This window comes from Sporobolomyces salmoneus, assembly GCF_050403485.1.
Source record: "Sporobolomyces salmoneus JCM6883 DNA, S_salmoneus_JCM6883_v1_ctg6, whole genome shotgun sequence".
In the NCBI taxonomy this organism is placed as follows: Eukaryota; Fungi; Basidiomycota; class Microbotryomycetes; order Sporidiobolales; family Sporidiobolaceae; genus Sporobolomyces; species Sporobolomyces salmoneus.
Window position 1 is genome coordinate 395492 of NW_027481157.1, and position 23427 is coordinate 418918.

At 51.5% G+C, this 23427-nt stretch overlaps 8 protein-coding genes across 8 annotated transcripts; 3 read left to right on the plus strand and 5 right to left on the minus strand.

Moving 5' to 3' along the window:
* Positions 1-235: 235 nt before the first annotated feature.
* On the plus strand, positions 236-4610 carry JCM6883_006702 (uncharacterized protein; the record flags this gene model as incomplete). The annotated part of the gene is made up of 9 exons (XM_076629723.1): positions 236-280; positions 493-563; positions 625-1279; positions 1348-3736; positions 3810-3940; positions 4011-4145; positions 4217-4294; positions 4352-4528; positions 4596-4610. The coding sequence occupies 9 exons, from the start codon at positions 236-238 to the stop codon at positions 4608-4610; spliced, it is 3696 nt and encodes a 1231-aa protein (XP_076490350.1).
* Positions 4611-4897: 287 nt separating this feature from the next.
* On the minus strand, positions 4898-6093 carry JCM6883_006703 (uncharacterized protein; the record flags this gene model as incomplete). Its single annotated transcript, XM_076629724.1, has 2 exons — positions 4898-5917; positions 6007-6093. 2 exons carry the CDS (start codon positions 6091-6093, stop codon positions 4898-4900), a joined length of 1107 nt encoding a protein of 368 aa, XP_076490351.1.
* An 834-nt stretch (positions 6094-6927) lies between these two features.
* Positions 6928-8321, minus strand: CHS7 (Chs7p; the record flags this gene model as incomplete). Its single annotated transcript, XM_076629725.1, has 6 exons — positions 6928-7139; positions 7225-7284; positions 7367-7661; positions 7720-7830; positions 7900-8084; positions 8156-8321. 6 exons carry the CDS (start codon positions 8319-8321, stop codon positions 6928-6930), a joined length of 1029 nt encoding a protein of 342 aa, XP_076490352.1.
* Positions 8322-9012: 691 nt separating this feature from the next.
* On the minus strand, positions 9013-11682 carry JCM6883_006705 (HbrB domain-containing protein; the record flags this gene model as incomplete). Its single annotated transcript, XM_076629726.1, has 3 exons — positions 9013-10972; positions 11031-11081; positions 11153-11682. The coding sequence occupies 3 exons, from the start codon at positions 11680-11682 to the stop codon at positions 9013-9015; spliced, it is 2541 nt and encodes an 846-aa protein (XP_076490353.1).
* Positions 11683-12502: 820 nt separating this feature from the next.
* JCM6883_006706 (uncharacterized protein) lies at positions 12503-13858 on the minus strand (the record flags this gene model as incomplete). The annotated part of the gene is made up of 4 exons (XM_076629727.1): positions 12503-12631; positions 12698-12765; positions 12846-13682; positions 13738-13858. The coding sequence occupies 4 exons, from the start codon at positions 13856-13858 to the stop codon at positions 12503-12505; spliced, it is 1155 nt and encodes a 384-aa protein (XP_076490354.1).
* Positions 13859-13993: 135 nt separating this feature from the next.
* Positions 13994-16761, plus strand: JCM6883_006707 (uncharacterized protein; the record flags this gene model as incomplete). The annotated part of the gene is made up of 7 exons (XM_076629728.1): positions 13994-14665; positions 14754-14852; positions 14914-15498; positions 15577-15738; positions 15810-15889; positions 15963-16623; positions 16705-16761. 7 exons carry the CDS (start codon positions 13994-13996, stop codon positions 16759-16761), a joined length of 2316 nt encoding a protein of 771 aa, XP_076490355.1.
* A 437-nt stretch (positions 16762-17198) lies between these two features.
* Positions 17199-21302, minus strand: JCM6883_006708 (uncharacterized protein; the record flags this gene model as incomplete). The annotated part of the gene is made up of 8 exons (XM_076629729.1): positions 17199-17522; positions 17603-17668; positions 17731-18130; positions 18198-18498; positions 18575-18707; positions 18766-20500; positions 20574-20871; positions 20939-21302. The coding sequence occupies 8 exons, from the start codon at positions 21300-21302 to the stop codon at positions 17199-17201; spliced, it is 3621 nt and encodes a 1206-aa protein (XP_076490356.1).
* A 144-nt stretch (positions 21303-21446) lies between these two features.
* On the plus strand, positions 21447-22424 carry JCM6883_006709 (uncharacterized protein; the record flags this gene model as incomplete). The annotated part of the gene is made up of 4 exons (XM_076629730.1): positions 21447-21760; positions 21827-22136; positions 22193-22311; positions 22373-22424. 4 exons carry the CDS (start codon positions 21447-21449, stop codon positions 22422-22424), a joined length of 795 nt encoding a protein of 264 aa, XP_076490357.1.
* Between the last annotated feature and the right edge of the window lie 1003 nt (positions 22425-23427).

Sequence of the window (23427 nt, forward strand, 5' to 3'; positions counted from 1 at the left end):
TAAGCCCAGCAGAGGGTGGAGAGAGTCGGAGAGGTGCGAGCTTCAAAATTCGCCTGGGACGATACTGATACGTTTGTACGGTAAGGGAAGTGAGTGACGGTGATTGTGCGATCGTGAGTGGCCGAGAGCTCGTATCGGGAGTGGTGTACAGTAGTTTCCAACTAGAAGAACGAGAGTCGGTCGCGTCGAGTCGAAAGGAAGAGGTGGATGTGCTGTCGTTTAGAGGACGAGATCGATGAAACTCGATAGTCGTGCATTCTGTGCTGTATCCGAAGTGTCGGTGAGCGAGGTAGAAAGAGCAGGACAAGAGACAGAAGGAGAAGAAAGAAGCGATTCCATCGACGCGATCTTGAACAGTTTCGAGAATCGTTGCTTGGCGCCCTGTTACTGTGTCCCCCCCCCCGCTCTCTCTGCAAGCACCTCTCTCGATCAAGATCAAAGAGACAGACGCCACGACACCCAACGAACTCAAACATCCTTGAAAGAGCGCAGTTTTCGTTCGACTTCTCCCGATCAAACAAGCAACGACCTCATCTCAGCGACGACCTTCAAGACGACTACGAGTAACCTATGAGGGAATGAGTACGACAGCTTTACGACCTCCAGCGATAGCGACGGATACAGACAACCCTCTCAGCAACAGCGACCTCGACAAGTCCCTCCTCCTCCTCCTTCAACTTCAGGACAGAGTCGTAATTATCCAGCGAGGGATGCGTCCCTGAGACGACTACCGAACGACGGGAACAATTCGACGGAGGAGGCGGTAGATCCTCATTTGGAAGCGGCGTTGGAGAACAGAAGGAGGAATGGATTGCCAGTTGATTCGAGAGGAGGATGGACGAGCACAGCAGGAGCAAGAACAGGAGGAGACAATGTCAGGAAGCAGGAAGCGGCGGTAGAGCAGTTCGAAGATCAGCAACAGACGAGACAGGGAGGAAATGAGCGAAATCAGGGCAACCCGAATCAGGCGACAACGACGCGGGATTCACTCATGCCGCTGAGTCAACATGCTACGGTATCGAGAATGACATCGACGAGAAGGTACATGGATCAGCTAGACGAGGACGACGTCGAAGCGATGGAAGAGGAGGAGGAAGAGGAAGGCGAAGATGCAAACGATCGAGGGACATGGCATTCCGGTTGGGCGCGAGACTCGGTTGCAACGGTTAGACCGAAGAGTAAAGGATTGCTGCTCGAGACAAACAGGGACATTGGAAGGGAGTCGGCGATGAGTACAAAGACGTACGACAGTCAATCCGCCGACGCTTTTCATTATTCCGTGAGTGTTCAATTCGAGCCTATCTCGCTCTCAACAGGCGAAGTTGATCGCCTCTCGATCCCTCACAGATGTACGAGTCGATGTCAACACACCCCGACGAATCAACCATACAGAACGCTCACTCTCAACAACGTCGCCCCTCCCTTCAACCACCTCTCTCTCCTCTCCCTGTCTCTCCTACCGCTCCGATCTCTCCCCCTTCTTCTACCCCGTCTCCCTCTACTGCAGCGCCGATCGTTCGAATTGGTCCTCCATCACCGACGACCGACTCATTCTTCAACCGACCTCAAGACTCGACACATTGGAACGATCTCCCATCTTCTCCTCCCGCCTCTCCCGTCTCGCGAGGTCGACAGGTTCTACATCCGACATCTCCCGTTAGTCCTGCAGGTTCGAATCGAGCAAAGTCTCAAACGGGAGGAATGAATTTCTCGCGACCATTCGTTTCGAATTCCTCGCTCTCTTCTCTTGCCCAGCCGCCGTCAAACGCCGCACAACCTCCTCGACCTATAGAGACGATTAATCATCAACAACGACGGCCTATCTCGCCTAGAAGCGATTCACTCGAATCCTCGTCTTCGCCAAATCCACTGGATCGAAAATCGAGTCTTGGAGCGACTTCGTCCTCGATGGGACATTCCGGTTCTAGCGCGGGTCATTCAATGTCGTCTTCGTGGGAAGAGAGGAAGATTCAGGCGATGAGACAACACGAGGAAGCGAAACGAGCGATTGACCTCGCCAGGGAACAGTCGAGAAGGAATCGGGTTGATCAGGAGTATAGGAATGATGGAGTCGAGGAATTGAGACAGTCTAGGAGAGTGAATGCGGAAAGCGACAATGCCTATGGAGGAGAAGAGGAGGATCAGGAGAACGAAACTTCGATTCATTTCCCTCAACTCGCTTCAGAAACTCAACTGCCCGAATCACCTTATCTAGCCTACGCAGCTCCTTCTCCTCCTCAGCCCTCACTCGTAGAGGGAGCGTTCCACTCGCAATCAGTCTTCTCTGAAGCGCTCCCTCGATCTCCACCTCCTCATCCCGTTTCTCCTCCTCCCGTCGCGTTCTCTTCCGAACCTCGACCTGCACCGGCTCCACCAACGACGTATCAACCTTCAGTATCGCTTCCTCTACCGATCCTGGGCTCACCACCACTTCAAAGACGACCCTCCGATTCCCCTTCTCTGCATTCTTTCCATTCCTTCTCGAATCCTCATCTTACCACTGCTCCCGCGCCGATCAACCTCTCGGCTTCTGCGCCTCCTTCTTCAACCCTCTACTCTACCTCTCCTCCCGCACCAGTGACGACGAAACAACGAAACGTTCTCCGAAAACCTCGACCTCGACGTCGAGAAGACGACGATCTAACGAGTAGTGCACCAATGTCTCGAGCTGGATCCGCCCTATCGAGTCACTCCCAAACGTCAGAAACCTCCTCGAAAGGTTCCTCAACCTGGGCTCGATTCCGATCTCGTTCAAAATCTCGAACTCGAGCCGCTGATCGAACTTCAACGTTCTTCAATGACCCCGCACCTCCTTTCCCTTCTTTCCAAGTCGTTTCCGACTTCGACGACTCGTCGAATTACCCACAAGCTCCTCCGTTGAGACACTTCCATTCGTCTGCATCTCTCCAACCTCCTCGTTCGACCGCACCTTTCCCCTCCCCATTACTGTCGTCAAGTCCTGCTTCTTCTGCTGCTTCTGCTTTCCCTTCGACTCCTTCGGCAACTTCTCCTTTATCTCAAGCGGATTTCGCGAGGTTACAAGCATCGAGACCGCCGTTCTTGAGGTCGAAAACTTCATTCGGAAACGGGAACGATTCGTCTCCTTCTCCTTATTCGAATCCGAGACAACTTCCAACGACGATGAAAGGGGATGAACAACCATGGGTCTTGAAGAACGTCACTGGACCGAAAACTGTTCAATCTCGAGTTGTTCACGTTGGAGAATCCGCATCGGTTCATGGCGGAGGAGGAGGAGAGGGGGAAGAAATGGAGAGATTGAACGAAGGGATCGAAGGTGTCGGATTCGGATTACCTCGAGGTCGGATCGGGGAGTCGCCGACGAGTCAGGGAATGGGTAGATCAGTATCGGATCAAGGACCGAACAATCGACAATACCAACGTGACGATCGTTCGATGAGTCCAAGCGACCAAACTTCGGTTTATTCTTCGAATTACTCGATTTATTCATTACCTCCTTCTCCGCTCAATACGACTCCTACGACTCCGACTGGTCAAACTCATTTCACTTCGACTCCGCCGAGTTCGAACGGTCATGGAGGAGAAAAAGGAGGAGGTGGAAGTCAAAGCGTGAGGAATTCGACGATTCAAAAAGCGAAACTATCTATAGCCGCAGCAGCAGGAGCTGGAGGGAATGCAGTTAGAGGACAAATGATGAGAACTCCTAGTGGGAACGAGAAGAGGGTCGTCGATCCTGTTTCACCGGAAGATTTCCTTCGTGCGTTTCTGCTCGCCTCTCTTCGCACTTCTACTTGATCAGAGACTGACGTAGGCTGAAGCCAAGTGCACAGAAGTAGGAATCGATCATCACGAAGCTGGGGAACTCGAACGAGCCGCATGGTGTTTCGAGCAAAGTGCGAAGAAAGACGGAGGTTGTGGCGCGGGAATGCTCATGTACGGGTTGACACTTCGGCATGGATGGGTACGCTCCATTCACTTCCTCTCTCTCTCAAGGTTTCACAATCTGACTGGACTGTGTTTTGCGCGCAAAGGGCTGTCAATTGAACGCACCGCTCGGATTTCGATACTTGCAAATGGCGGCGGAATCGGTAGTCGAAGATTTGGATAGAGTCGTCTTCGGTGGTAGGACTCTGACGGAGAGCGAAGCGAATACGAAAGCTGCGAAAGTGAATCTACTCTCTCGCTCTCTTCCCTTTTTCGGACTGTCCAAGCTGACGGAGAACCTTGGTTCGATCAGAGTGAACTCGTTCTGGCGTTGCACGAGATCGGAGTCTCCTATCGATTCGGATGGGGAGTCGAGAAGAACAAGAAAATGGTTAGCTCATCCCTCTCCCTCGCTTTGCCAGCGAACTAACCCCTTCCCTTCGTTCAGGCCGTTTCCTATTTCACTCTCTCCGCCGATCTCGGCGACGTCGACGCACAACTCGATGTCGCTTTCTCCTATGCGAACGGGAAAGGGTGTAAGAAAGACCTCAAAGTCGCGGCGAAATATTATCGAATGGCGATTGAACAAGGCGCCGAGAATTGGGGCTTGAGCTGGATCTACAAGGTAAGAGTCTCACCGATCATCTTTCTCATCATTTGGTGGATTGTCGCTAACGAGTGAGGTGGAACAGCCGAAATACATGTGAAGAAAACACTTCACTTCAAAACAGACACTTTCTTGCTTCTCGTTACCTCACGATGGATTTACGATCTCTCTATCTCTCACTATCTCTCTATCTTCTGCACGCACTGTTGATTTCTGTAGCATCCTTAACGACACGGCTATCATGCTTTCTTGCAAAGTAATGTGACAGAAATGCCACTCGTATACTTTTTTCGCACAAATAAGCTACGGCTAAGCTGAGATGAGTGAATATGAAGGAAACAACAACAACAACAAACTAAACAAATGTATATAAATTCCTTGCTCGGACTACTCGTTCGGATTCGTCCTCCCTTGTTGTTCCCACGATCCGTCATTCCCTTCTTCGCGAGTTTTGAAACAACCGCATAATAACCAATCGAGGAATCCGACCGAGTTCTTCTCCTCCTCGTCATCTGACCTGTCGTAGGTTGGATAGCGGGGAGAGGCTGGAACGAGAGGAGGAGATTCGGGCAAAGGTTCATGAAAGAAAGGTCTTTCGCCTTCTCCCGGAGAGTCGTACTGAGCCGAGAGAGGTTTGTTTGGTCGATCCATTCTCGAGGGATCGTAGCCTCCTCCTGCTTCTCGGTTTGAGGTCGATATCCGAGCGGTCCCGTTTGACGAGATGGAATTGTACGAATCGATCGAACTCCCTCTCCATTCGCGTTCCCCATTGCGTCTTGTTCTCGCCGTTGTCGGGGTCGAGTCAGGGTCGAGAGATGAAGAGAGAGAATCGGAGAATGGGTTCTTGCTTGGCGTGATTGGGGGGGAAGAGAAAGGGTTCGATTTCGTCGAAGCCGCCGAAGACGACGAAGAAGCAGAATTGACGGGCAAATCTTCAATGAATTTCGATCCCGAGTCCATTGTCGACGTCGACGTCCGTGGTACATCTTCTTCAGTGGTCGGAAGTTGAGCTCGTTCTGCACGAGGAGTCATCCCTTCTTCTTCCTCTCCGACGAGTGTTAACTCCCTTCCCGACTCTGTTCCAGGCGATACGACCCCATCCCTTCCTTCCTCCAACACGATACTCTCTTTCCTCCTCCCCTTCCGACTCTTCGCACTACTCGTCGAACTCCTCAATTCCATTCCTCCTCCTCCTTCCTCATTCTCCCCCGCTTCGTCCCCTGCTCCTCCTCTTGATCTCCTCGTAGTTGTCGACTTTCTCATCATCGTTGAAGTTCTCCGAATCAACGTTGATGCGGAGGGTAATGGAGGTGGCGAGGGGAGAGGAGGCGGAACGAATTGGGATTGAGATTGACGACGAATCGATTTACGTCGTCGAGAATCGGCGGCGGACCACTTTGCGAGATTCTAGGTTCGCTCCAACATTCGCACTTTCCGTCAGCTACGAGCAGCTTCGAGGGCGGGAACAAAAGGAAGAAAAGGAAAGGAAAGCTCACTTCACGGATTTTCCGTTCTTCTTCTTCCGCATCCCCTTCTTCTGCCTCTTCTTCTCCTTCTGCAGCTGATTCGTGGTGTATAGGCATCTTCCCTTTCCCCTTGTTGTTCCGGTAGCCTCCTAGATCTCCTTCATCCCTCTCCCTCTCTTCCTCAAATGGGTCTCTTGTATAATTCCGTGATCGCTCGGGTGAATCGTACAGCTCTTCAAGCTGTATCTCACGTTGCGCTGAAGGTATTGTTCGAGGAGGGGAGAAGGAGGCAGATGAGGAGGGAACGATGACGCCGGAATTTCGGGAGGACGAGGGGTCGTCCAGCATCAGATTGGCAGGGCGGACTTGTACGCTAGCTGTTCTGCACCGTGGTGAGATTTACTGGAGGTCGCGAGAGCGTAGGAGAAACGATGGGAAACGAGGAGAGATCAAAGCGAGAGGCGTCGGATGTCGGAAGTCGGACGGAAGAGATTCAGAAGCGGAAAGGTGAGGGTCCCTGAGTCGAGTGATTCTCTCGTGTTGCAATGTTCAGTTGTTGCAGCCAAGGTTCCGTCGGAGATGGAGATGGGAAGTGGAGAAGAGGGAAAACTCTTGAAAGTGACCGAAGTTTCTCACGCGCTTGGCAGCGAGAACGAAGCAAATGGAGGGAAAGGGCAGTATTGACATAGTTACAAGAGTACTAGCGTGCAGAGGATGAGCGAAGAAAAAAAGAACAGGACGTAAAAGTAGAGACTAAAAAATGAAAATCGAACTCAGTTCAAGGGAATCGAGTAGAGAAGAGGTGGTTATTGAACTGGTTCAACGGATGACGAGCGAGGATGTAGAGTAGTGAGAAAGGTCGAAAAGGACAACGTAGGAGGTGTCGTGTCGTCGGAAAGGAAGAGTGGGAAAAGTGTCTATAATTCTATTTTATCTCCCATCATCCTCTCCTCAATACCCATACCCTCCTTTCTGTGGTGGGTACCCAGCTCCTCCTCCTCCACCATTCCCTCTGCCCGGATGCACGTTTCCACCCATTCCGACGACCTGATTATTCAAAACTTCGTCGGGTTCGTCTTGTAAGAGTCCTTTGACTTCCCAGGCTCCCATTTTTGAACCGACCGAGAATTCGAGATCTTCTTTCGTGATTGAACACCAGTACTCTATAAGCGTCACGAGGAAATTGTTAGTGAGGGAAAAGTGGAGAGGAGAGAGGGGAGGGCGCGAAGAGGGAACAGGAAGACGAACTGTAGACCATCATGGTACCGAATAAGGTACAGAGCGTGTGGAAGAATGTACCGTCGATGTCTATTCGTAAGTCGTGGAACCAAGTCAGCCACGAGAACGACGAAAGACCGAAGAATCCGAAAAGGCGAGAGTGGTGACTTACAATGACTCGCTTGATCGCAGATCGAGTTACTGAATCCATAGAAGAGTACTTGGGCCGCGATGAAGAAGAAGCAACCGAACGCGATATCGAGTAACGGCCAACGATCGTCCAACGTTCTCACGACGAGTAACAATTGAGCTACGACGTAAATGACGACGCAAATCAAAGGGAAGACGAATTCGAATACGAAAAGGGCGGTAGGTTTCGCGGAAGAGAGTCCGGCAGAGTTCTTGAAGGTTGCGAGAGCGATCAAACCGGTGATTAAACCGACGACGAAAGTCGAACCGTGGAGAGTCTGCGCACGATCGGAATCAGGCTCCGGAGAGGTAGGGAGGAGGATGAGTGGGACTGACCCATAAGGAGACGGGGGTTCCGTCTTCTACGACTTGGAATCCGACGAAACCATTAACGAGTAAAGCCCAATAAGTACAACACAACAGTCCCAAATGAATCGCCGCAAAGTACTACATCGAACCCACCCTACATGTCAGTCACTCGAACAATGACGTACAGACAGAGATGTGGAGACGTACAGGGTAGACTGAGGAAGAAGTTGGAATAATTGAAGAATCGAGGAAAATCGCCAACAATTCGACGACAAAGTAGAGGTAAAAGAATACTAGGATCTCTTTCCTTCCTACTGCTGTGTACTTTGATCGAACGTGTAGGACCATGATGATCACCATCAAGAGAGCGCAGATATGGAGGAATGAAGTAGCTAGTTCATTCGATGCCGAAACATCAGCTCCTCGCTCGAACGCTACGGGGATGAAGAGGCGGAGAACGAACCTGGTTGGAATACTAGAGTCTTGCCGAATTCAACGTTGCGGGAATAACAGACGGGTTCGATTCCGTAGTTCGTTTCTCCTAGTAGAGGACACACGATCAACGCCGCACGGTTACAGACCCAGTCGTAAGAGCCGAACGAGAACTTGACGGGTGTCGAGTCTGCCATCGTTGCGAGTTGGAGAGGGAGAGCAAGAGTTGGAGATGAGAGACGGGAGAGAGGTCCGAGGGAGGGTCGCGCGCTTCGTTGCGCGTCTGGCTAGGGTAGGAGTACGCCAGGTGGGTACGGAGGCGCGTAGTCGTACAGTCGAGGGCGTGAGTGGTGTTGTGCGGGATGAGCGAAAGACACGATCTCGATCGCAGACGTCTCTCTCTTTTCGACCATCCACTTCGATTATCGATCGTCTCCACAGAGTCCATTAGCCTGCCTCTTGGCTATCGCGCAAGCGCAAAGTGACGCGCCCAGTCTTGACTGTGTAAGTCTCCTCCCTCCCTTTCTCTCTTCCCGTTCTCCTCGAGCTTTCATCGGCGAGACACGACATGATGAATCGTCCATATAGTCATCCTTGTTCTTCGAGTCTTGGAGGTCTCATCTCGGTTAGATCTTGCCAGGACGCAGACGATACTTTGAGACGGGCCTTTTATACGAATTACTCGATTCTCTCTGCTTCAATCGGGATCTACCTTGATTGAGGCAGAGGATCGAGCATTCGGATTGTTCTGATCACATCCCCTTACGAATCAAGCGAGTAACCACGAGAAGAACTAGAACTGATTCTCTTTCCTTCCGTTCGTTCGCAGAAGTCTCGAATATGGACAACAACAGTACTTTCAATGCAATACTACCTTCGCGCACTATGCTACTCATCTTCCAAACTCAAGCCTTTCCCACCCAGCACCATCGACATTTCGTGCCTTTCCTGTGATTGGTGGAAGCTCGTTGAATTCCTCGACGAGTTCCTCCTCAACAGGTTTCGCCTAAACTTCTCCCCTCCCGTTTCGTTCGACTGGTCTCCTCCTCCGAGCGAGTCAGACGTTTCTGCTTGTTGCGTGGCCGAATGAGTCGAGTTGCTTCGACCCAGGGAAGGGAGGAATAAAGATCTCCGTTTTCGTGTATTATTCTTCTTGACTTCCCCCACTCCGCCTCCTCCCCCTGTCTCGACCATGATCGAACCCGGTGCACTCGCCGTCGGTGTAACTCCATCGCTCGACTCGCTCGCCTCCCCTGCTGGTCCTCCTTCTCGCCCATGAGTCGATTCCTCCTCTCTCACTCGACTCAACGCGTACCCCAATCCACTCAAATCCAACGCTGCTTCGGTAGGTGAAGTCGAGAGGATCGGACTCGCGTATCCACTGGCACTCCCGCCTCGTTGAGAACTCATCGATCTTCTCCCTCCTGGTCGAGTTCGACTATTCGATCGACTTGGTGCGGCCGAAGAAGTAGCGGAATATGGGATCTCGTAGCCTGTCGTTGTGGTCGTTGTCTCTGATGGTCGTCTCGAGAGGGAAATGTGGTCGTTATTCGTGTTACCGGCATCGGAAAGGTCTGAGGGTTCGTCGAAGAGGATTCGAGGAGAGTCGACGACTCCAGGTCGAGGCGAAGGTTTCTCATCCTCGTCGTCTTCATCTTCGCCATCTTCCACAGTTCCTTCAGCTCGATAACTACCCTCCTCATCATCGTCTTCTTCCCTTCTTCTCCCGTTTTCCTCCCTCGTTCGTGTCCTCCTAGCTCGTGTTTTCCGCCGTCGAGTCGTACTACTATTTGCTACAACCATCCTCGCTAATCGATCCATTTCTTCCTGTCGATCATCGAGCGTTCTCAACGATTTCAGAACCAAGATCATTTGTAACCTTCTCTGTAAACTCTGTTTACTCTGCCCTTCCAATCCTCCTCCTCCTGCTGCTGCTGTTCCTGATGCGGTTGAAGTAGAGGTGGTAGAGTTGATGAGAGTGTTTCGGCGAGTTGCGGTTGGAGAATTCGAGGGAGATGGGTCGGGGGAAGGGAGTCGAGCAGGGGAGGAGAATTGTCGGATTGGAGTGACGGGGAGATGATTCGTTGGGGTTGTGGTAGGGACGGGATGAGGAGGAGGGACGAAAGAGGACGAGGGCAGAGGGGGCGAAAGGAAAGGACTTGGTTTTGGATTCGGAGGAGGAACAACATTGAATTCGGACGAAGTTCGGGGTTGAGAACGAGATCGACGGATGTCTCGAATGGAAATCTCGGGTGGAGCAGTCGTGCTAGTCGAAGAATTGTTCTGTTCCTCCTCTTTCGTTGTCGTCGTGGTTGTCGATTCTCCCAAGTTTTCCTGATTCTCGTACAATTTCTCGAATATCCCTGTTAACCTGTCCATCTCAGGATGCAAGATCCCGTCCCTAAACTCGATCAACGCGATCCTCCTCACATCGATTCTTCCCTCCCCTCTCGCCCTCGTCCTCTCTTCGTTCCTCTCCATCCCTGTACCACCCACGGCCGCTCTTAGGCGATCGTCGCAGCGTAAGACCCAGAAGACGGCTTCGAGTTGAGGAAGGATTCCGGTATAGAAAAATAACCAGATTTCGTTCAGGCGTTCGACGAGTTTTTGATCCGTCAAGATTGTTGGAATAGGCGAGGGAGAGTTCGGAGGGTTGCCCATGGAGGTCGGAGGAGAGAGCTTCGTCGAGAGTGTCGAACAGCCGATGCGGACGAGATCGGTCAGGTCGGCGATGAGGAGTCCGGTTACGAGGGAAGAGAGGTCGAGAGATGGGTTCTTCGTAGAATGGTACCGAGGCCGGTTTGTCGTAGTGGAAGCAGCCCGAGCAAAAGTACGTTGTACGTGTGTGCTAGAGAGATCACGTTAGCTTCCAGGTCGCTCATGGCGAGAAGGACTCGGAAACTAACAGGACTAAATCGTTCAAATCTTCGACGAACCCTCGGATCCCTTCTCCGTTACTGGGCAGAACTCGCGTCTCAGCTACCTCTTGAATCGCCGAGCAACGTAGAAGGGACTCACTGGGACTCACAAGAGGGGTAAAACTTTGACGCAAACAGATTGCCAGACATCATCGATCATTCTCCCTTGATCCATTCCCTGATCCAGTGCCGCGGCTACATTCCTCGCATTGTAACTATCCAACGTCTTGAGCGTCGGGACACCCAAAGATCCTCCAGCGAGAGAGAGCCCATTCGAAGAAGTTGAATTCGTTCCTCCGAGTATTGGGGATCGTAAGAATGAACCCCCTGCTGTACTGGCGGTCGTGTTCTGACTGTCCTTCCGACCCAGTCCAAGCGAGGACGAAGATGCTCGCATAGTTTGTCCTCCTCCCCCGCTAGATCGACGTCGGAACGAAGAAGAATGACTTGAAAGTCCTCCTCCTCCTCCCGCTGATGTAGTATTGTCGTTCGAAGGAGTAGCTAATCCGAGTACTCGTTGCGCGAGATTCTCGCTGAAGGAGGAAGAACGTTGTCGATCTGAAATGGTCGGTGGTGGAGGATGCTGAGCTGGTTGAAGGGTCGAGCGGGGTCGAAGGGTATCTTGTGAGTATAGGGACATCTCCACTGAGCCATTCAGTAAGGTCAGGGTGACTATAGAGGAGAGAGAGCGATTTCCGACACCTTAACTTGTTTGATGAAGTCTTCTTGCTCTCTCCTCGCCACTTATAACTCGCTCGACTTAATCCAGATGCCAGTATTCAGCTCCTCGGTAACCGCTGCGAGAATCGCTAGGTCGCTATCGACAGGGAGAATCGCAGGGACTCGGTTCATCTCCAGTGCGTTATCTCTCCCCCTCTCAACTCCGTTGCCTACGCTCGTAGAAGCTCGTACCTGATCACATTCGACTCTATAGCTTCAGTGACGGGGCCTGCATTCGTTTTCGATATCGTGCGTTCCCTTCTCTTCGCCTTCCCCCCCCCTCCGTTCTCCTTTCTCCTCTCCCTCTCGTCTCGTTGCGTCATCGCTAAAATGGATCGTCAGAGCGCTGGAATCAAACGCTGACACGAATTCCGCAACGACCTGGGATTGTAGGATGGAGTACTCAAACAGGGATCTCACGTCCTGCCTCAAGCTTTGAAAGTTATGAGAGTTCTCAATGGCGAAAACAAATTGAAGAAGAAGTATTGATGAGGACCTCGCTATTCCTTCTCTTCAACAAGCAGTCTCACCGACGGCTAAGTTGTCTCCGTCAAGCGCTGATCAGATCGCAGTAGCTTACTATTTGTCAGATCGATTGCACCGGCCAGTCATTCGAGGACATTTCTCTGCTTCCCTACAATCCAATTCGGTTCTTTTCATTCTCCTTTCACTGGTCTCTGAGCGCCGACTTGATCTTCTCGGTCAACCATTCGGCCGCTGCGCTTGTACAAAGGTCATGCTTATTGCCTTGGAGGAGAGTAGTTAGGAGAGAACGCACTGTCTTCGCTGTAAGGATCATGGCGGAAGCTCGACAATGCACAAGTCCTCAATCGGTCGACAATCACACGGTCCGAGAGAGATAGATCCGCCTGCAGGTTTTGCGAAGCAAGGTCAGACTCTCGCTCAATACGACTCGATAGAAAGAGGGGGCTCACCTTGACTTTCATCACGATCTTGCGAGCAAAGGCCTCATGCATGTATTCTCCGCGGTTGTATGAGATATCTGTCCAAAAGATGGCAAAGATGACGCCATATTCTTGCCTCCGTAGGGAGAGAAGACAGTCATAGGGAGAGTGAGCTCACTGTGATATTTGACTTCATCGATCCTCGTCACACGGTTCTCGCTCGGGACGATAACACCTCGACTGTAATCATCTGCCCCCTTAAACTTCTTCCTCTTTTCATCCATCTCGCCTAACTCGCCTGGTCGTTTCTTGTTCACTTGGTTAGCTACCGTGATCGAGCTAGTGTTACCGGAGAGATCGAAATTTGCACTCGTTCGAGGCGCCGCAAAGTCGTTGCCGAGCTCGTTGTTGTGTCCATTCGGGTCGTTTTGGGTGGGTTCGGTTTGTTCAACTATACGATTGATGGCATGAGAAGCAGGTTGCAAGGACTCGAGAAGCGAAGCAAAGTTTTCGTAGCGTCGGAGAGAGTCGTCGATGTTGATCGAGCACCGATTCGACGAAGAAGGAATCTGGTTTTCTGGTCGTTCATCGAGTCGACGAGCGATTTGTGTGTGGTCGAACGGGATCTCGTTCATCTCTGCCTTGCTGAGGTATTTCGAGTCGCTGGCCTCGATTTGCATTGGTTCGTCAATTTCGTCGAAATCGTATTCGCTCCCGAGCTGTGTGTGGGAGAGTTTGTCGATTCTCGATGTCGAGGTCGTCGCATCGTTCGTCCCTGTCGTAGCTGCAGGATCCTGCTTGAAAGCGTGAGATCCCGAAGGACAGGTTTGTGGGTTCAAAGGATTACCACGAGGAGCCCGATCATGCGGGGCAGCTTCGAGCGATAAAGGGTCCTCGACGACTGTCTGATTCTTTCTGTCTCTAGTGGTGGTGGCCGTGCGACGGGAGGTAGCGGAACGAGGGAGAGTGAGGACAGAACTCGAAGAGAGGAAGATCGGAACGTTCTCGGGTCGAACTGCATTATGAGCGATCAGTGACGCTCCCTGAAGCCGTTAAACTATCTGACTCACTTGCAAGGCGTCCTGCGAGGTACAATTTCGCTTTTTCGTCGTCCGGTAGCGCAAGAGTCGAGGCGAAAGAGCGTAAGTGGCGCAAAGAAGCCGGGGAGATCAGGAGGTCTTTCGGAGACATCTTCTTGACAATAAAGAGTCGATTGAAGCTCTCGGAACACGTCGTTTGATGAGAGAGGACGATCGGGAGATGAAAGTCTGAAGTCACTCAACTCGATCTCTTCTCCACTCATGCCACTCACATCGACTCAAAACCATGCCCCCAAAAGCGACTAGTTCCTCCCGGATCACTGCAGCAGCGAGCAACCCCCCCGCCGCCGACGCAACGGCTTCGACTTCGAAGGCGAAGAAGAAGAAAGCCCCCGACTTCATCTTACCTCCGAGCAGCCGCAACGACTTACCAGACTACACCAAAGCCGAAGACACACGCGGGTTCGAACAAGGTGGAATCTTCAAAAGCACTCCGGGTCGAATGAATTCGAACATCACGATTTATTTACCTCAGAAGGGAATGGATCCCGCAGAGGGAAGGAAAGCTGTTGATTTGGAATACGAGAAGCTGGTCGCCGGGAGGAAAGGCGCTATCGACCTCCTTCGTATCGTTGGACACCAACCCTCCCTCCACTCAACCGTCCTTTCTTCACCTCTTCTCGACCAAACCTGGACCCTTACCCAGTACTCTACGGTTCATTCTTTCAACAAGTCGTTCAACGTGAAGTCCCTGGCGAAAGGCGATTCGATTAGATACCGTATTCAAGAACAGGACAAATCGATTCAGTATTTACCGATGCTTCTTCTCCACCAAGATGAGAGCGTTCGCCCCGAGGGAAACTACAAACGAGCAGGCGACAAACCGAAATCTCTCTTTGCAATCCGACCTCCCGCCGCTCTCTCAGATCAGCAGAACTACAATGCCAATTTCGTTCTCGTCCGTAGCTTTCTCCTCTCTCTTCTCTCTGTTCGATTTGAAGGCGAGATAACTGACGGGGTTCGTCCCCTCTGTCTCCATTCAACAGAACCTTTACAAGGACGAAGGCACCGGCCAACTCGCTGGAGCTCGTTTCGCGCTTCTAACGAACGCCTCGATCGCTAAGTTGCACGATAGGACCGAGAATGTGCGTCGTTCTACTCTAGATAACTGCACGAACTCTACTGACAGTGATAAGATGTCTACAGCACGTCTTTGTAATCGACTTCCCACGCCTCGAGACCCCTCCCCAGGACTTCCAAGACAACGCTACCCTTACCGATTTCAGTATCAAACTCTATACTGTTCTCAATCACCTCGTAGGATCGAACGAAGCGGTTGCATCTTTCTACGACGACCTCAAATACTTCAACTTCACCGAGTCGAGAAATTGGCAACTATTGAGTTCTATCGCTGGAGAATACAACCTCGGGAAAGCTGTTCGACAATTAGATGAGGGACTTCCTGGTCTCGCACGAGCCTTACGACACCTCCAATTTGGGTCTACCGGTACCATTACTATGGAATATCTCGTAGGCTTTGATCTTCGACTCTCGCAAATTATCGCTGACCCTCTCTCGTTTTTCAAGACTTCGAATTGTGAACCGGTCTCAAGAAAGTTCCTACAAGACCTCTGGATCGCTGTCCACGGTGTCGATCCTCTCAATGGCGAGAAAGGGAAACTTGAGGAGTTGCGTTCCGTCTACAAATCTGGAGATATCAAAATTCTTTACCCGCGACAACGAGGCAAGGTCATCACCAGTACCACTTCCACTGCCAAGTTCGTCGGCTTGGTGAGTGTTCAACCGTCACTTTCGATACCTCAACCCCAAATGTCGAAACTGACTCTGTCGTACTTTTCTCGCATTCAGGCTTCGAATTTTGAACCCAAAGGGACGAAATCGCTCGCGAAACTCCCCTCAAGCGATGCCCGATCCGAGTTCGTTCGATCTGGAGCGTCCTTCGGTTCTAGCGAAGTCTCTCCCCTCGTCTTCGATGCGGAATTGAAATCCGCAAGACCCAACCACACCAACGTACGTTTCTCTTCTGGGATCTTCTGGACGACCTGAGAACCACACCTCACGTTCTTGTTGTCTGTGTGTAGATGTTTGTGATCAAACACGAAGATCGCACTTCGAAACCGCCCGTGTTCGAAGCTGTAGTCGGAATCGGCACTCACTCTCCGTAAGCCTCACGTCGCCTCGATTCTTGCAGCTATGCCTTGTACTTATTCGCCGACTCTCGTGCACAATCCTAGTACTCCTTCCTCCTTCGGCGAACTCACTTCGACGTCATTCAAAATCAAGAATACCGAACTTAGTGTCCTCCACAAGATCACCGCTTCGAATTCGGCTGATCTTCGCGCGCTCATCAAGGACGCGATCCCTTACAAATCGAAGATCACGCCTTACACGAAGAAAGACGTTCCCTCCGCCTCTCTCGACGTACAACCAAATCTTCCCGCGAAGCCTGCGACAAATCGCTCCGGTCAGGCGGAACACGGAGATGGCGGAGACGAAGCCGGTGAAGACGAAGAAGAAGATGCGAATCCAGCGATCGAAGGGAAAAAGAATGACAAAAAGAAAGCGAACCAAGGAACAAAGAAAGGCGCTTCGAAAGCGAGTCCCCCACAACGTCCTCGTCAAACCACCCTCGCGCTCGGCCCCGTCTTGAAGAACAGTGAGACAAACTCAGATGCCAACGAAAAGGTCAAGGGAAAAGGAAAGGAGAAGAGGGATCGGGATGAAGATTCACACGACGACGAGAGCACCGCCTCGAAGAAGAAGAAGCTTGTTGAAGGATTGGACACGATTGAAGAAGCTGCCGAATCGAAGGAAGAAGTAAGAGAGAATGATGCGGAGATGGCCAAGTTGGAGTTCGGAGGTGAAGAAGAGGAAATGTCGGATGAATATGCTGACGTGAGTCTTATGCTTTTCCTCCTGGCCGCATTCAAGATCTCGTGCTTCAAGACCTCGTGCTAATGTACTTGATTCCTTCAGCCGGAACTTGACGCTGCGATTGCCGCTTCCCTCTTCGACCAAAAGATGGGGCAGTAATTCCGAACCATCACTTCTCACACCTCTTCGCCTGCCGCATGCCTTGTACGATACGACGAGATTCTCTGTGCTTGTTCTCCCGTCTTTTTTCCCTCTACTTTCCTGTACTCGGCAAAATTGTCCTTCGCAAGATCCTGTCTCATTTACGTTGTCGTTCTCAAATAGCCGCAATTGTCCCTCGCTCATAATGTTTGTTCGGTTCATGTAACCTTTCTCGCTTGTTCTCCCTGTCCTTCCTCTTTCGCAAACTCGCAACTACGGTTACCGCAACTTCTGACCCTTTCTCAGCATTTGCGACATATGCAGGTGACTCAGCACGATCGAGGCGAGAGTATAGACACGATCGAATCAGATTGCTCAACGGTAGTGTCACTGAACAACGGAAGAGATCTCAAGCGATCAACAGACAAAGTTGGCGAATTCCATTTCTGGCCTCGCTATTCCCCTTCTACCCTTCCTTCTTCCCCTATGGCAATTTCGCATTCTCTCTCCAGCTTGACGGGTTCTCCTCCACCTAGTCCATCAAGTCCAGCAAGCTCTTGCGTGACGGCGTCGAGGTCGGAAACGATCGAGGTTCTTGATTTGAACAGAGTATAACGACCGATAGCGAGGAGAAGCTGATCGGAGACGAGAGTTTCGATTCGACGAGATAGACGGCTAGCAGCATAAACTTCTTGATTGACGGCGAGAATTTGGGCGACCAAATCGTCCAGCTCCGTCGCAGCCGCGCGTCGTGCTTCATCCGCTGGAGTCGATCTTGCCTACATGAATGAACATTGTTTGCATGCGTAAGCTATGTCGATTCAAAGACTGAGGCAAGAGAAAGCAAAAGATTGCTCACCAGGAGAGTTTGTACGGTGGATTTGAGTTGAATCGTGTTACTGTAATTCCCGAACCAGTTTTGCAACTACATCCGGCAACTCCGTTCAGATTCTACATCCTATCGAGACGAAGGGGGAGAAAGCTCACCTTTCCCATCGTAAAGTACGGTAAATCTCCAACGTTGAGTTCGTTCAAGATGCGAACAGCCGTTGCCTTGACCCATCGGTCGCCTAGGTTCTTCGGAAGCGGTCGTCCGGGTCGAACAGAGCTCCACGAACGAACGGCCATAGCAACGGCGCCGGCAACCAGAACATGATCTGCGACGACAGAATCGGTCAACCCATCTAAAATTTCGGCGACGAGGAGGTCGAGAGACAACGTACGATGATGAGTTAGCATCACATTCTCTGATCTCCGAGCACTTTGAGGTACAAGCGCCTGTTGAGCTTCAACACCAACTCGGAGGTGGCCTTGGGTCGTACGGTCGGGATGAATCACGGAAGCGAGGTAAAGACTCCGGGTAGAAGTTTTCACGTTGAAGTAGCACCTTCAGAGACGCCCAGGCAGTGTGAGTTTTCATCGTCTGATTACGAAAAGGCGAGCCGAAAGCTTACTGCAGGTTTCCGATCGAGTCCACCTCTGCGAGCAAATCGGGGCCGAGTGTAAGATAGGCTTGCAAACCGAACCGATGATGTACTGATGGAATCGCTCCTCGATGACCTCCAAGAGCTATGACCCGAACGGTGGTGATTTCGTCTTCAGACGCTTTGAACAAGACCAGGTAGATTTCCGATTCGATTCGACCCCAATTGACCCTTACGTTCAGTGCTTCTCCCAAGGACGTGAAGACAGCGATCGCAGGAGCTCGGACATCATTTTGGTAGCGATGAATGTGGTCGACGAGAGAAGTATCACCTTTGAAAAGGAGGAAAGAAGGGTGAACATCACGCAACATTGCAGGTTCGCTCAAGAGGGGACAAGCGAGACTGACCGTTGTATCCGATAGCGAGAAGACGAATGAATGACGCGTCATCGCCCTCAGCGATTCGAAGCTGTTCCTTAACGAGTCCACTTTTCACGGCTTCGATCGAACTTTGCGGTTGTACGAGGGGACGCGCCAGAACCTGCAAGATCGATAGATGAGTTCGGAAGATGAAGGGACGTGGAGGAAGAGATACGCACCGAGAAAGCCGAATACGAAAACCGAAGGAGCTTGGCGAAACCGTTGGTTTCAGCGTGTTGGTCCTGCAAAATTTGACGGCATATCGAGAGAATCTCTTCTTTCAACATCCCGGAGTTGATCTTCTCGGAAACCTTGACTCCGACGTCCCAGGCCAGTACCATTGAAGCGATGACCGAGGTAGCGAAGTGATGGGCATGGGGAGACCCTTCGATCTTGTAGTTGTACGCATTGAGCCAGGGAAGAGCGGCGACGATGATGCAGACGTTATTGCCGAAGGTGAGGACCGCTCCTGAGGTACGAACGAATCGACTGAATTCGGACTTTTCCGTTCCGTTTTGTTTTCGAGCGATTTCAGCGAAGAAGTCGATGGCGGGTAAGCTGAAGAGAACGAATTGAAGAACGTTGACCGTTTCGAGGTCTTGTTGGAAGACCGTTTTCGAGAGGTACTCTTCGCAAGTCTCCTGCGGGTGTTCGTACTTGACGCCCCTCCTCTTCGGCTGATCGTGAAGATCCGACGAGATGAATGTCAATCCTTTCTTGACGTCCTCCTCCTCGAGCTTACGACGATCCCAGACGAGAGGGAAGGAGTTTCCGAACATTTGACGAACGAGTCCGTTGAGGAATCGACTCTTCGGAACGAGGAAGATGTCACCAGCGGTAGAACGACAGGCGGGAGAGGAGTGAAGGCCGACGATCTGGATCGGAGTTCGATGTTGTTCGAGTTCGAACGGGAGGCGTTTGATCCGAGCAAGTTGTTTCTGGTCGGTAACGAGGTTTTCGATTGAAACGAGAGTCGTCAAACCGCTGGGTCCAGGCGGAGCGATATTTGAGCTGAATGAATTTGCGCCGAGCGAAGCGGCGTACATCTCTGCAGCTTCGACCGGTTCGATCACGTCTCTGTCCGAGTAACGCAGATCCGAAGGTGATCCGCTCAATCGAAGTGGCGCGAGAGGGATCATGACGAGACACGAACGATCGACTTGTAGAGCTTCCTCCTCCGTTTGAGCGAATTTCGTGACGGTCCTGTAGACACGTGATCGATCGGAATCACCAAAGCGAGTGAGGATGGCGGTTCTCCCGAGCTCGAGGTGGAGGGATCGCGAATGTTTGTTCGCAAGGTAGGCGAAGGTTGCATCTTCTTCGCCTCGTCTTCTTGGCGCACGCGCCGTGTATCCTCCGTGGAACGAGGCGACGAGAGGGGAAGTATCTTCGGCGGCGAGAGATTTGGACGATTTGAGGTCGGCGAAGGAGGGGGGAGCGGCGGGAGCTTTGTCGGAAGAGTGAATGGGAAAGGGAGTGGTGGACCAGTCTTCGAGGATGGCGGCGAGCGCGGTCTCCGTGTACGCCTTCGTGAGTCGATTCGACGAGGAGTTCGCGACTTGCCTCCACGATTCGAAGGGTAGAATGAACGCTTTCGCATAGATTGCGGGCGAGTCGAGCAGTTTTCGGCGGTCGAAGGTTGTGCCGAGCAACTTGAGGATGCCTCGAGGGTCGTACGGAAGATTGTAAAGAGCTCGGGCGGCTGGAAGAGTGTGATCGGTTTGGGTCCAGATCTCGTTGTGAACATCGAAGAGTAATCGTCGGAAGCGCTTGTCTTCTTCGGTCTCGTCCTCCTCCTTCTTGGGTAATCTTCCGACGTGTCTCGAATAGCTCACGGCTCGTTCGAGAACCGCAGAGCTGATGTCCTCGAGGTTGTTCAGATCTTTGTAAGGTGGAGGGCGGTAGACGTTGAGACTGACATGGCAAGTTTAGAGATGAGTTTGGCTTCAGTGCTATGGAAGGAGGGGGATAGACACGCTTCACTGACCTTGAGAATGACGGTTTGTTCCACTCCTTCGCACTACCGACTCCTCGAGCAGAACTCTGGAATCTGTTGAAGTATCGCTCTTCTCGGATCGCATCATCTTCGGGCAAAGCGGGTTCTCCTTCGTCGTCATCTAATTCATCTTCCGTGGGGATACGGTCGGAGGTTGAAGTTCTTCGATTACCGCCGAAAGCGTGAGAAATCTCGGGACCTGGTGGTCGAGCGACTGGTTGAACGGGCAAAGAGGGAATGGAGGAAGCTGATGTTGGCACCGAGTCTGCAGGAGGATGATCGTGATAAGCTAGAATACCAATAAGTGTATGTGAGCTCCGGGGCATGGATCAGAGAGGCGACGAAGCCGAATTCACCTTGCTGCCAGTCGACCGTGATCTCGTTTCCTTCGTCGTCTGTGCCGCTGTAGCGGATCAAATCCCCTCCTCTCTCATCAACGATTTGGAACCACCATTTGTGCCATTCCTCTTTCTCCGTGATATACTCCATCCTACTGAACGGTATTCCCATGAATTTCTCCAAGTATTGCTCGAGCTTCTTTCGGGATTGAGTAAAGTTAATCTGATTCATTGATGCCAGAAGTTCGTTTCCGATGTCTCTGACGTGCTGCTGGTACGCTGATGAGTCTTCGCGAGGTGGGAAACCGGATGGGTTGATTATCTCGAGGATCTCTGATGTGAGGACGATCTCAGTGTCGTACGAGAATGATGTCGCAGCCATGGCGGATCGACTGGACGGTGTGCACGATTCAAGTCGACTATGATGCGAGTTGTGCGAGAGAACAAAGAGAGGGAGTTTGCGATTTGGCAGCGGGATCCTCGCTTTGTTCCCACTCACCTGCCGACGCTAAGACGAGCGTGTACAATGTCAGGACAGTATGATCATACTAAACGACTCATCAAAGCCAAGGTCTACCTCAGAACCCCGACTCCTACGCCTTCTCCGGATGAAACAGCCGCTCAACCTCCCCTGCTCACACCTGCAAGGCTCGACAGCGAGCTTCAGAAGGTATCAGAACATGGACAAGCCGCAGGTCAAGCATCCGGAAGCCACGAGCGAGCGGAATCGACGACGAAGGAGTTGCCTTACAGTCACGAGGAGTTCATGAGAGCAACACCCGAGAAGACGAGAGCCGAGGGAAAGGGACGATCTGGCACGGTTTTTCCTGCACTCGATACGTCAGTACGATCTCGTTCACGCCGCAAGAGAGAATTATTGGAGCTGACCAAGACCGATCTGAACAGTTTTGAGGCGGTTCACAACGCTTTACTCGACTTCGAGCTTAAGGACCAGCAAGCTGGCGGCCAGGTTGTGAAGATGGGGAAGAAGGCGCTGCAACATGCTGCGAGGGAGAGGATGTTAACGAGAGAGAGGGAAAGAAACACGAGGCGTATGTTAGGCGAATTGGGTCGGTTGAATTCGTTGATGGAAGCTGGGATCTCGGAGGAAGAAGAAGGAGGTGTCGGTACCGCTGAAGAGAAACGTGCGGGAGTGAAGGCTGAAGAGGAAGATCAAGACCTCATCGATTCCTTCTCCTTGTTGCCTCCCGAAATGGTAAGTTTCAAAAACTCCCTGCACTCATTCCCTCTAGCTCACGGAAAATTTTCCAGCAAGAGAAGATCAAAGAAGAAGCTCTCGATGAACTCCTCAAGATAGTTGGATCGGTCACGAGCAAAGAATTGGACGGCATTCTGAAAACTTCGACGGAACCTGCTGCTTACGAAGTCAGGTGCGTCGTCTGTTGAGCTTCTGTGCGCGTCTTTTCGCAAGCTGAAACGCTGCTTGTGTAGGTTGATCAATAATCTTCTCGAGAAAGGGAACAGCGCCGCTAAAAACGAGTAGAAAGCATGAAATTGCAAGGATGACAACGAGGACCTTTCGCTTCCTTCGTTAGACGTGCGCCTGGCCGGTTCTACCTCTATACGCTATGGCGAGCAGATAGGAGAGAGATACTTTCGTCTTTCGATGCCTGCGAAGAATCTCGTTTTCCTGCAAGTACTCCGCGAGTCGTCGTAATTGGAGATTTCGTGGTAGGTAGGAGACCGTCTATCGAGTCGGAGATGCTGATGATTCCTTCATACGGGAGAGATTCAGAGGTCGAATGCGCTTGGTTCGGTAGCTTGACTTTCCCTCCGTTGAGACGTGAAGCATGTATACTGTACGAGACTAGTCTTTCATTGTTTCCTCGTTGAAAATGAAGAATCTTCCGTAAATATCGTGACTCGTCGAAAAGTTTGATCTCGCTACAACGTCGACGGATTCTTCCCTGTCGATTCTAATCCTTCCCGTGACCCTCGGTTCTTCTTCGTGATGATCGTATTCGTCGTTCTTTGTCCAAAGATCGCTTCTTTCGTACATTCGATTGTCGAAACGGAAGAGTAAAAGTGCCGTCTTGCTCGCCTTGTCGTTTCCCTCTTCTCCTCGAGTTCAGTTCGAGCTCCAGCGTCGGGATACTCGATGTTGATACCGGGATAGTTTAATGCGAGAGGTCGTCGAATCGGTTTAACGGGAGGTTCGAGTCATTTCGTATCGTCGAGAATCCGATTCTTCACTTTCTTTCCGAGTGGGAACCGACCTTCGTGTGACTCGTGTTGAAATTCAATCGAACCGTTTTCGGAGGGATCCTCTTGAGTAAATTCCTTAACTTCCTACCGACTGCGTTCCAAATTACCTCGAATTCACTGCGAAAGGTTCTTTCCCCGAAATCTCGTTTCTCCTCTCAACACTCTGCTCATCGTGTCGCGTCTGGTCTGTATCCTCTGACATCCTCTCTTCGAGCTGAATTGAGACTGGTGTTCAGGTTCTTTCCTCGCGTTTCGTGCGAATACAATCGAGGTTTCGTCGT